The sequence below is a fragment of the Dermacentor variabilis genome, chromosome 5, assembly GCF_050947875.1.
Source record: "Dermacentor variabilis isolate Ectoservices chromosome 5, ASM5094787v1, whole genome shotgun sequence".
NCBI lineage: Eukaryota > Metazoa > Arthropoda > Arachnida > Ixodida > Ixodidae > Dermacentor > Dermacentor variabilis.
In genome coordinates this window covers 5,363,628-5,376,641 of record NC_134572.1, presented here as the reverse complement: position 1 = coordinate 5,376,641, position 13,014 = coordinate 5,363,628, and the positions used below count along the sequence as shown (strand labels likewise).

The 13,014-nt window shown below is 48.5% G+C and overlaps 1 protein-coding gene across 5 annotated transcripts in view; it reads left to right on the top strand.

Annotated features, from left to right (window-relative positions):
- Positions 1 to 8,919, top strand: part of TTLL1B (Tubulin tyrosine ligase-like 1B) — a 104,197-nt gene extending 95,278 nt beyond the window's left edge. For 2 of the 5 annotated variants that reach the window (XM_075691614.1, XM_075691613.1), the window contains 5 exons: positions 3,408 to 3,551; positions 4,371 to 4,452; positions 4,682 to 4,722; positions 5,831 to 5,983; positions 8,678 to 8,893. In XM_075691614.1, coding sequence (XP_075547729.1) covers positions 3,408 to 3,551; positions 4,371 to 4,452; positions 4,682 to 4,722; positions 5,831 to 5,983; positions 8,678 to 8,750 — 493 coding nt within the window. In that variant the 3' untranslated portion in view covers positions 8,751 to 8,893. Of the gene's footprint in view, positions 1 to 2,411; positions 2,515 to 3,407; positions 3,552 to 4,370; positions 4,453 to 4,681; positions 4,723 to 5,830; positions 5,984 to 8,677 lie in introns of those variants that run through there. The other 3 variants (XM_075691612.1, XM_075691615.1, XM_075691611.1) reach the window with 3 other exon arrangements.
- The last annotated feature ends 4,095 nt before the right edge of the window (positions 8,920 to 13,014 follow it).

Here is a 13,014-nt window from a genome sequence, read left to right as displayed (position 1 = left end):
AAGGACGGTTCCTTCAGAGACACGTCGTCAGTGGTGGCGACCACGGGGCGTTTCACGTGGTAATCGGATTCAAATTAACAAAGATTGCTTAATCAACTTTTAATCATTTAGTTTGAGTGGGCTCATCGCAACTGGTCTCCGTGCAAGCCATATCAGCTGTTGGACCTGGCGAGCTACAGCGAGGAGAAACAGCGCTGCCCCGCTGGGTGACGCAAACAGAACGTCTCGCCTCTATACAGAGTGCGGCGCCCCCTGCAGGCTCCCAGCTTCGTTCTTAGCCGAAACTCGTCGTGCCACCGTTCCGTGCACGGTAATCGCATCCCAGATCCAAAAGTTGATATGGTTTGTACGGAAAGAGCGCTTCAATTTCCGAATTACGATGAGCCCGCTGAAACTAATTTGTCTATTTTATTTATTTTGTGATACTGTCATTCCCAACAGGGACTTTTGCAGGAGTGGGTTAGAAGGGCCTGTAGACATTGTATTACAGGCATTTACATAAGTATACAGAAGGGCGCTTGGTAAGTGTAAAGGATAGTGGACCTATGCTAACAACAATTAACATGGCAGAAACATAAGGCACGATCAACTTATTTCAATTACATATGATGTTTTGCAAGAAGAGAAAGAAAGGAAGAAGGATAAGCATATGAGATATACAATTGATAGCATCATCCATAATTTCACATCACAGATTTCCAAAACACTTGGTAATTAAAACAATGATAAACACGATGATGATAACATCACTCAGTCGTTGCCGACAGTACTGTTTGGCCAGCAAGGTCAACAAATTTGTCAACAGTGGGCTGTGCGACTACCATCTGGGCTAAAGCATTCCAGTCGCGAACAGCTCGTGGGAAGAGCGAAAAACTAAATGTACGGTTAGCGCAAGAATATTCTTGTAGTGTAAGGTGATGCTTATGACGGGTTTCTCTGGATGTTACTTTGTTTAGCGCAAAACAACGGACACAAGAAAGGCGACAGGACAAGCGCCTTGTCCTCGCGTCTGTCTTGTGTCCGTTGTTTTGCGCTAAACAACGTAATCGTGGATTCGCACCAACTAGCCCGCCAACGCATTCTCTGGATGCGTTATAGGAAATATAAGTGCTAGAATCCACAAGGACCTTCTTATGCAGCATGAGATACAAAAATTTTTAGTGTATGAAGGCCGATCTCGGATAGCATGTGAGTAGGCAAGTCGGTGCGCCTGTATCTGTTACAGATAAAACGCGCGGCTTTTCGCTGGACAGCCCAAAGAGTAGCTATTTGGTTTTGGGCAAAGGGAAACCACGCCACGTTCGCATATCCTAAGACAGGACGTACGATTGTCACATAGGCCAAGAGCTTGGCTTCCTTCGTAAAGTGTCGCAGGGCCCGGTTGAAGAACACAAGCTTTCGCATCGCTTTGCTTGCTACGTGCTCTACATGAGCCGACCATCCTAAGTCTGATGATATGATAACGCCCAAGTACTTATACTTAGTGACAGTGTTAAACACAGTATTATCACAGCCGCATGTGAAGGTAAGCTTGGATTTCTTTTTTGTTACTGACATTGAAACTGTTTTATCAAAGTTGATGGCCATTTGCCAGTTTTCACACCAGTGGCCTATCAAAGAAAAATTCTTATTAAGATTAATTTGATCTTGTCGGTTTAGTACTTCTCTATACAGGACGTAGTCGTCTGCAAATAACCTAATCTTGGATTCAAACTGATTAGTTATGTCCTTTATGAACAAACTGAACAGTATAGGGGCCATACGGAACCCTGGGGTACACCAGAAAGTACTGGCACAGTTTCAGAGGTATGGGAGCCTAACTGAACAAACTGGCGGCGGTCACTGCTAATCCAACGAAAAATTGGCCCATTTCCCAGTATATGTTTAAGCTTTACAAGTAGTTTAGCAGTTTAAAAGTTAAGTTATCTGTGTTAATCAGCGACTAATTACCAGATATCGCCCGTCACACCGTGGTCCCCACCACTGACGGCGTGTCTCTGAGGGAACCGTCCTCCTATTTCAAAAAAGCAATTTCTAATTATTTCCTAAGGTCCTTGTAGAAACACCCTGTACAATATATCGCCTTTCTTGCATACCAATATATATATATATATATATATATATATAACCGCAGGCTTAAGTACTTCTTGAAGGGAACACCATTAATTTCATTCAGCGCTCATATCAGGAGAACACTGATTTTCAGCGAGCCAATTCCAGATTTGCCACACATAAGGCAAACGCCTTATGTGTGGCAAAGGCACACGCGTTTTTGCTGGTTAGGCTCACGACTCGACCAGCAGCAGCGCCTAAATGGCGTGCAGGAACATCGTCTGTCCTTGCCTCACGTGCTGTTCCTTTGCGCTGTCTCTGGCCTTATGTGTGTTGCCCGCACGGACACGTCCGCGCAGGTACCGGAAGGGTTTCTGCCGCTTCTGCCAGCTGCACTACCGAACTAAGGGGCTCGACAACCCGTTCGCGCACCTCACGAACGTCTCCGTCCAGAGACACGGGGTACGTCATGGCTTGGTATGGCCCGTATAGTGTGCCCTGAACGCTACGCCATGCGCCCCAGGTACGGCATGGCGGCGAACGTCCAAGTCGTCACGGAGTTCAATCGCTTTTATCGACACTTACTGCGCGTAGCCTGTAACCCATAAAGAAATAATATAACGGCCTTGCATGTGCCAATTAATACGCAGGAAGCCTGCCGTCTTTCTATACATTTTGAAGACGAGGCTGCTTGATGGTTCGATTTAGCATTAAAAAGAATTTCAACCAACAAATCCGAACGAGTGTCGCTCTTCGCATTCGCGGGTTAATCGTCAACAATTTAGGTTAGAAGTCACAGTTGTGCAATCGCGAATCATAAGGCAGTAAGGCGAACGAGAACAGCAGAGCATAGACAAGAAGGTCGCCATGAGACAGCAATCTATTTTGGGCTAGCTATAACGCCTTCTTTTTACGCTATATAGTGAGAAACTTTGCATACTGTCCCTTCATGGCTACTAGAATAACTTGATCGATCGGCAGCATTACTTCAAGAGACACCCGGAATCACAGTGCGCCCGCCGTGGTTGCTTAGCGGTTAGTGAGTTGGGCTTTTAGGCACGAGGTCGCGGGATCAACTCACAACCGCGGCGGCCGCACATCGATGGAGGCGAAATGCTAAAACACCCGCGGTACTTAGATTTAGGTGCACGTTAAAGAACCCTTGGTGGTTCAAATTATTCCGGAGTTCTTACAGTCGGCGTGCCTTATTATCAGATGGAGGTTTTGACACGTAAAACCGCATCACATTTTTGATCGCCAGTGCCCTCGCCACAGTAATTCTGCAAACCGATCAACTACTACACACTCGGGCCGATGTCGAACCGTGGCGCTGGCGCGCTCGCTTTGTTCGGCAGGGCCGCTACAACCAGTCCCACGGTGGCAAGTGGAGCCTCTCCAGCCTGGAGACGTTCGTGCGGGGGACACGGGGCTCCGCGTCCGCTGCTCGGCTGCGCCAAGACCTCAGGGAGCTGGTGGCGCACTCGCTCACAGCCGTCGCGGTGAGCTTCTGATTTAGGTTGTCGCCTCACTTGGTAACCGCGTTGAAACGCTTCAAGTGCTCTAAGCGTTACAAGCTGGCGTTAGGACAGGCGCTGCGCTGACAACTGGCCAAATCCCTCTCCATGCTAACGTTCAAGCTGAGCCCATTCAGGATAACCTGTTTCTTACCGCAGGCACGATGTTCCCGTGAGTTTGCTACAAGCGCACACGGTCGCAACAAAATGAACAGAGTTCATCTACCTTCTCTTTCTTACTGGTCCATCTTAGGTGTACGCACTCGAATGAAAGTTTGATTGCCGCTGGTTGATTGTCCGTGCACATTTCGCGGTGCAAAATCAAGGTTGCACTAATGTCATTTGCCAAACTTCTTCACGTGCGTAGTACATAATCATAACGTTATTCTTTTGATTACCACGATGTTGTTGTCGCGTGCCTTTGTTAAACAGACTTGTACCGCGACCTTCACGCACACAGCGAGTGACGCACCCGCTGCGGTGGACATATATGGCGTGGTGCTACCGAGCACGACGTCGCGCGTTCGCATTTCGATGGGGCTGAAATGCAAGAAAACGCTCGTGCACTGATTCATTTAAGTTCACGTTGAAAAATTCCAAGTGGTCGAGATTAGTCTCTACACTGCACAGTTCCGGGGCGTTAAGCCCCCAAATTTAATGTGTATACTACAAACCCCGTGAGGAACTTCTGAAAGTTTCATTGTGGTTTTAGGCGCCTCGTCTAATGGGTTTAGAAGCCCCCTGTGACAGAATCACTACGGTGTCTATCATATCAGATCGACCGAAATGCTTTTCTTTCAACAGGCTCTACGGTTCCGGCAGGTGTCTTGTATTCGCTGCACCATGCTGTGCCTCTTTCTTGGAGTGTCCATCGTGCGACGAACCGGTGTGTAATCGAACCAACCCCGGAGCCGATTTAGTGAGCCATGCTGAGCGAAAATGCACAGAATAAATGCATAGCGGTCGCTGTATGCCCACCTAGTGTCGAGTCGGCTGGGCACCACTATTCGATACAAGGAAACATTCACTGTCGTTCACGTGACTCACATGCAACGTAGATTATTCAATTTGCTGCACTGTCGTTGGTGACGGCTGCGCTTTCTTTTTACCTGCAGCCTTCCATGTTGTCTGACTGGCACTGCTTCGAGTGTTACGGGTAAGCATTCTTGAGCACCGGTCCTGTATGGGATATAGGGTGGTGAAAGCGCATCTAATCCTTCGAGAATGTGACGGGCAAGATGTTTTGGTCTCATCGCTCCGCAGCTCTCGCACAATGCGTCTGCCTTCCACGAGGCTCGAGCGCCAAACATGTAGCACTTCCTCCGGGTAGACGATGCAAGCTGACAGGGAGACACATTCCCACTGAAATTTCCTGCTTAAGAAGCCAATGCAAAATACAAGAGCACGTCTATTTTCCCGGAACGTGGAAACATATCAGCTGTGGCGATCGCGAGGTTACGACAACGGCGCTATAGCGGGTCTATATGCCTTCGAATTTTTTACTTCATAAGTTAGGACCCTGCGAGCGCTGGTCAATGTCACACGTGTAACCGATCGGTGACCGTGTCGCGACGATTTTATGTGGAGATCAAAGGGCCTGCGAACGTTTTTGTTTCCATGAGCGCTGCATGTTGTAGACTAACTGTAAAGATCGCCATTTGGCAGCACGATTAGAAATTCGTGTAGTGACAACAGAAGATGCGTGGGAGACAGTGTCATCATCATAACGTTGAACTTCTATGTAGTGATGCATTGAGAAACGAAAATAATGGCGCAGAGGGGGTGACGGCGCAAATTGTCGAACAATTTCATCCTTTTACGTAAAGAAACCAAACAGAACTTTTCTGTATAATGACAACAAATCGAACGTATGCTGTTAACGTATTAATTTACAGGTGAGCTGTTGAAAGTACCGTGAAAATATACAAAAACGCAAAAATGAACGTGAACCGTTTCTCTGCACTGAACAGAACCTATTCGCTTCGCTCAACAGCGGGAGCTGCACCACCGGAACTTTAACGTGCGCGCTGCTTTAGCAGAGATGTTTCTCTCTAACCGAAGGCACCACAAAGCATGCATTCTGTAATGAAACGGTCGACCGCGTTATGCGGAACCAGAGCGCCGATATCTGAGTCGCTGTTCTGTGCATGTGCTTAAGGGGAGATTCTTAGGCAGAGCCCCCGACAACTTCCAATTCAAAGCAGTTTGACCTGGATCGTGTTATGACGACAAGGTTAGCACGCCAACGTGATGAACCTGCGCAGCTACGACGTTCTCCTGGACGAAGACTTGCGTCCCTGGCTCCTGGAGGTGAACGCCTCGCCGTCGCTGACCTCGAGCACGCGCGCCGACGCCCGGCTCAAGCAGGCGCTGGTCGACGACGTACTCCGGCTCGCCGCGCCTTCCGGGAGGCCACGGTCAGGCAGCCCGGCGAGTTGACCGCATTATCCCGTTTGCTACCCTGCGCTGGTGTATTTATAAGCACGATGGCGTTTTTATGGACCAGATATGGGCTACTGAGTTTTCAAAGAGTACTTTATGAAATGTAGGAATTACCTGCAAATGGTGCATGTAGCACGGCTGTGAAGAGGCCTATAAGAGATGTAAGAGAAAAATGTCAAATGTAAGAGATTAGGCAGCTAGTCGAACTTCGGTCGAAAGTGGGTCTGAAGTCCACCGCGTGTCCTTGCGTGAATGAAAACTCCCACGCGATGGCAAGGATTGATCGTAATAGTTCGTACATATGCTGTAGAAGCGCTGTTTGATAAAGGCAACCCAAGGTGGGTAAAATAATATTGCACTTGATATCATTTGAACAGAATTATCAAAACAACACGCACCCATGGGCATATGCCGTTGTTTGAGGCGTCGTTAAAACAGCCTATAGACGTCGGATCGTAAAAATTAGACAACCCGAAAGGAGCTTCTGTATCTTAACTTGGATGGATGGATGCAATTCCTTAATCGCGACTCAGCGCGCTGCGGGCCGCTCCCACGTTGGGACAGTCAGGCCATGCCCGACAGCCGCATCGTGGGCCCTCTGGACAGCCCATAGTTGCACCCCGGCATCGGGGCTCTTGATAGCGGAGAACCACTTGTCCTCATTGATTTGTTCTGTGCCTCGTAACGAGGGGCAACGCCAGAGCATATGGTCTAGGCTAGCGATGTCATTGCAGTGCCTGCAATAACTAGTGGCATAGGTGTCGGGATAAATTTTGTGGAATAAAGCCGGGCTGGGATACGAGCCTGTTTGCAATAATCTGAGGGTCAATGCCTGCGCTCTATTTGACTTCTTTTGTGGAAAGGGAAAGTCTCTCCTGCAGAGATAAAAGTGCTGCGCAATATCATTGTATGTGGTCGGTTGATCTCTGTTCTCCACCACTGCGGGCCGGCGTTGGAGTTCTCCATGGTAGCGGAAAGCGAGACCTCGCGCCTTGGAGTAGGCCAGCTCGTTGAGGTTTGTGGGGCCTCCGATGATAGATCCCATGTGAGCGGGGAACCACGTGAGAGTGTGTGTGGCGATGCTTTTGCCGTCGAGGATGCGACAGGCTTCCTTACACACGGCGCCAACGCCGAAGGCGCGGATGGCTGCCCTGGAGTCGCTAAAGAGCGACATAGATGAAATAAAAAGCTTGAGTGTGGAATCAAGGCGGGGCTAGTTGTGGTATGAGGGGGGGGGGGGGGTGGAGTTGGATGTTATTGGGGGCGGTCCCCTCCCATGCCCAAAACATTGCGGTCCCACTCATGGCGCATTAAACAAGCCAAGAACGAAGTTGGCGGATAGTTATGGACACAGGGAGACGTCTCGTCATTGCCCGATCGCTCCACACCAGACAGCCGTAACCAGTCGGCTAGCTGAGGTTCACCCACCATGTCGTAACACGTGCTGCTTGCTATGGAGAGCCCAGCCTAACTAAAGGTCTCGGCAGTTTTCGGTATAGACAGGTGTAAGGAGACACGACACTGTCAAATCTTTCGGAGCTACTGGCCCTTTCTTTACTGCAATCTACGGATGCCGTAATAGTCAAGAAGGCTTCTAAAAAGTAAGCAACCCTGCTTCGGACTGTCTGCCTCATCAGTTCCCGAGTGCGATCAAATAACGATATGTGTCGCGTGATGACTACAATACCATGACCGCAAACTACTTCCAAACATCTCATCAAACATGTCGGACAGCGGGCCAGCGAAAGTGAGTGAAACTTGCATCATATGATCCTCTCCAAGTTCTAACGCAAAGCTTCGTTCCTGTATTTCTAAATCTAGAATAATATAGCATGCCCACAACGCCGAAAGCGCGATTGAACGATGGGTGACTTGCAAAATAGTGCCTGCCCTCTTCCGCACGTTGCCGTAGCATTCGCCAGAAGATCTGGTTGGAAAACAACGGTTACCTCCACTCTTACCTGGGCTGCAACAAGCGTGGCCTGCAAACGAGAAGACGCACAGCAGTGCGGTGTGTTGTTTCTGCATCGCCCCGTTTTTAGCGTTGTTCGTTTTTTCAAGTCGGGTACCTGGCTAGGTCACCGACATACATTATATAACTGCATCACTTCGTAAACGAAACGTTAGTCAGTTTTATTTTTCGTCCTGTTTAAAAATTCCATAAGGATGATATCATAAGTTGATTCGAAGTGGCTGCACACCTTAGCAATGAAAAACTTTTGTCGAAAGTTAGTCAAAATTTCGCCAATGCAACAGTGTGGTTAAAACCCGTTGGCGGGCTAGTCGGCTTGAATCGATGATAGAGTGTGTAAGCGCAACTTAACGAGGACGTAGAAAGAAAGAGATACACAAAGTATCTTTCTAACCTACTAACTTCTACCTAACTTTCAACTATAGATTTTATTTTCGCAAGCATCGATAAATATATATTGTACGAGCGGAAACAAACGAGACAGCAGAAAAGAACATTCAGTGGTGCATGTCGATAAACTATACCTGGCGTGCAACATCTCTAGCACGACAGAAGAAGCCTCGCGGTGGTCACTCTTGTGCCGGCTGAGGTGGTTGGAGGCGCGCTGCGTTGGTGGCCTCACACGGCTGGCGCGCCAGCGGCAAGTGCGCCGCACTCGTGAGGTTTCTCAAGGCTGCCTTTCGGCTCTCACGCGCAGTCCCAGCGCCTGTTCAGAAGCCGACCTGGGCGACTTCGAGCAGATCCTTCCCGCTGCTCAGACGCCACCGTGAGTCACACTTCCCGGTGCGATTCTTCCGGCCACGTGACCCCCCTCCCGAGAGGAAGAAGAACACGAGCTGGCCGAGGACTCGCAGAATACGAAGTGATCAATGACGACGATGCAAGCCAATTGGCTGATGGGAATTCAGTCTAATGCAATGTATGTAATAAACAATCCTGTCCGTGTTGGCGTTTTTTGGATGTGTGCTCGTTGTGACTAAGCTGTGTGTGTGCGTGCGTGCGTGCGCGTGTGCGTGTGCGTGTGTGTGCGTGTGCGTGTGTGCGTGTGCGTGTGCGTGCGTGTGCGTGTGTGTGTGTGTGTGTGTGTGTGTGTGTGTGTGTGTGTGTGTGTGTGTGTGTGGGAATCGATTTTTATTAATCATATCATAAGAAACCAACCTAGGACTACATAGTGGAGATTACTTGTACTTACTAATTGCTTGTTGGCTTCTTATGATATGGACATTAACGCAACAAGCTGGGCGCGTTGGAGACTGAACATATTCCTAGCGGTGGGCAGCGCAACGCGGGCGAAGGACAAGAGGAAGTAGACGATACGAGTGCTCGCATCGTCCACTTCCTTTTGTCCTATTGGAATATGATATATATATATATATATATATGTCTGCTCCGCACCATTGTTAGTCAATTGCACTTCCCTCCTCGAAATGACAGGCGATGTCTCGAGTGAGTGAGTGTGTCGTCGCCTCTTCGATCACCATTTGAGACCGTGAAGTTCCTATGTTCGTCGTTCACGCTCATCGAGCGTTTGCGCCGCTATCGAAAGGAATCGGCATTCTTGTTTCAAAGGATGATGTGTTTTAAAGGTGGTGTTTATCTGATATTACAATGGTTGGCACCACACTTTTCTTGCGACCTTTTACATTTTTGATCACTACCTTTGTATTTTATTCAAGATAAACGACTTCTCGCAAGATCAATTAGAAACTGTGAAAACGGCGTCCTTTTAATTTATAAAGGAAGAGACGTACGCCTTGAAGCTTCTATATGTGGCACGACTAAGCGGCTATCTGAACGAAAGGCGGCAGTGCAAGCAGATGCGTCGCCCAGGGCCCATCGCCATCGGTGATATTTGGCAGCTTCCAGACAATCCCACAGCGATAACGCGACCGCAGAACGCGCTCTATTCACTACTGCTGGGCTGTCCTGCTAGATTTGTTGTATAGAAGTAGAAAACAAGCCGACGACCCGTGGGTGGCCTGATGCGCCCGAAAAGCTCACTTATATGAACGGAGATGATGCCTAATGAGACTCTTATTAGGTTGTCTTGTAACGTTATTTACGTTCTAATACTCCTCTTTGCAACACTGCCTCTTTGCAATCAGGTGGTTAAATTATTCGGGTATACACTTGGCAAAATTTCTCCACACAAGCAATGAAAAATTCCTTTGATCACTCCTCTCCCCTCAGAAAAGGTGCATATTCACTTTAAATATCATTTTTCTACCACAGTAAATAGTAATGCCAGTGGCGTAGCTAGGTCATCTGGCACCCGGGGCCCATAGGTCTTCTGTCCCCCTCCCCCCTTCCCCAGGGTGTAGTCGAGGAAGGCGAGGATATCGACAATTTCCGGGTGTCTTCAGACGTATATGACAGCCCCGCCCCTCCCCACTGGCCCCGTGCACCCAGGGCCCACGCCTCCCCCTCCCCCTTTGTTACGCCCCTGAGTAATGCGCAATTAACTGACAGCCCTCCTTTCTCCGGAATTGTTCATTGATCCCGGACTTGGCAGTAATCTTTCCCGCGGCGCAACGGCAGCAATTACTAGTTCCTGCGAGCCATCGTTCGCTCCCGCCTTCGTCCAGCCCCGCTGACCGGTGCGAGAACCACCACTGCGATGCTGCAGGCGTTGTCGCCCGTTTGCAAGGCAAGTGGCCGCGCAAGCAGCTCGCGCAAACCCCCGAGCGGCGAACGCCTTTCCCGCGGCGAGGCACCGAGCACGGCACAGGAACGGTGCGTTGCGAGTTGTTTGGCTGTTGTGCAAGACGAGCCACCGACTCTTGTTATAAACGAGGCAACCTAAAGACAACCACCAGCGCCGAGTGCTTCCCTAGCGGACCGATGGAAGTTTCGAAGGTCGTCGCTGCGCTAGCGCGCGCCCGTGTTCTGTTCGGCGGGTGCGCTCGCGCTGGCTCGTGCGCGTTGTTTTTGCGATGGCGAGTGCGACCTCATCAGCCAGGAAAGGTGGCACGCAATGCTGCTGTGTTGTTGATTGCCACAACAGCCTCGAATACATGAAAGATCGAACGCCGCCCGTGAAATTCTACAGATTTCCGGGGAAGTGGTACAAATATTCTACTTTAGGGGTTACTGTCACTGCTGGCAGCATTGTACTGCTGCACAAATTAGCTTGGGCATGCAATGGTCTTCCACCAAGAATAAAAGACAACTGATATGATAGACACGAATGGTTACTGCATGTAGTGGCTGCAACACTGCATGTCTAGAAGTTGTGTGTTTGCCGTGTTGCTGCTTCTAAAGGGGGTTCATATTGAGAATTCGCATTTGGTTATTCAGCACCAATCGCACCACAAGAACACTTTGCACTTATGCTCGACCAAAACATGCACCTACTAGGTAAGTTGAACTAGGCTAAAACATTACTCCTGACAGTCCATAACTGCATAAAATAAATCTGCGCACGTTACGCGGATATGCAATTTTAGCTTTGTTACCATGCATACCAAGGGCAGACAAGCGCAACTTGCTGGTGTAACTTACGCTTGTAACTGCAAAAAATTACATGTGAATCCTGAAAACACCCTTTGCTGCACTATTTGCTCTCGTGACCAAGCAGAGCTGATTAACCTGTACAATAAAGGTGGAATCGCAAGATATGCGCCGTTGCCCGTAATTACACAACTTTGGATGAATTATGGGGTTTTACGTGCCAAAACCACTTTCTGATTATGAGGCATGCCGTAGTGGGGGACTCCGGAAATTTCGACCACCTGGGGTTCTTTAACGTGCACCTAAATCTAAGTACACGGGTGTTTTCGCATTTCGCCCCCATCGAAATACACAATTTTCGATTTGTTATACGTAGGGCAGACAAGCATAAGCGTAGCCATGGGGGCATTTAATCCGCCTCTCTAAATAGGTTATATATAAACACACGCTCGCGAATATTGGCGCGCCGGAACACCACCTCTCGCTCGTCGTAAATGAGCTGTGCCCCAGCAAACAAGCGTAAAAGGTATAGCTGATGTAACACAGCTGCAAAGAAAATATTTTTATAATTATTTATTGGGCAAGTGAGTAGGCGATGATGATCTTTTAATCAGAGAGCAGCGTCGGAAGATGCAGGCAACGGATCGCATTTTAAGCATTGAACTCTTTCAACACGTGATATGTCAAATGAAACCTCGCAGTGACACTGGTTCAACGCAACAACAAGCAGGCTTCGCGAAGACATCGATAACGCTTGCCGTTGTTCGCTGACAGCACCGCGCAAATCAGAACGAACACAAACGTGTAATTTACTAATGCTCCAGCCACGAAATTTAGCAGCAAAAGGTGGAAGCACAAAATGAGAGCAGCCATGTGCAGGAACGACTGCAGCAATACAAGTAGCGCCATCTTGTGACGCTTTGTCCAACATGCAGAATGTTTTTTTTTCTTTTTCTTGTTACGAGGGTGTTCTCGCCGGAGCAATATGTGGGGTGATAAAGAATTTTTAAATGTCAACTGTGTCCGATAGAATAATTCTTGTCCTTGAGCTGGATTGTTCGACGAGGCGGACATTACTAGCACGAGAAAGCGACATGCATAATCGAATATTTACAAAGATTACTCATTAAATTTTAAAATAATTGCTTTACGGCACATATTGCCATTTCGAAATTAGAGCCGATGGTGTGTTCGAAGGGGCTGGTTGACTCATCATTCGAATAGAACAGAAACAGCGCGACACAGGACGAGCGAGTAAAGCCAGTCAGCGCTCTCTCCTGTGCTCTTTACTCGCTCGTCCCGTGTAGCGCAGTTTCTGTTTCGTTCCAATAGCCGGTGAGTTCGCAAGGAGTTTCCACTTGGAATTAATTTTCAGGATGACATTAGCTTCCAGATATTCCTTCCCAACGTGTGCGAATAAATACGCGAGTGTGCCAGTAACTTTTGTGCTTCAGTGCGTAAAAGAGAGTTTTGATAAAAAAAGTAAGTGGAACAACAGTGCATTTTTATTGCGAGTTTGATGGCGCAAATCGAAAGACTATGTCGTTTCACCGACCATAATTCACAAATTGCAATATCCACCAG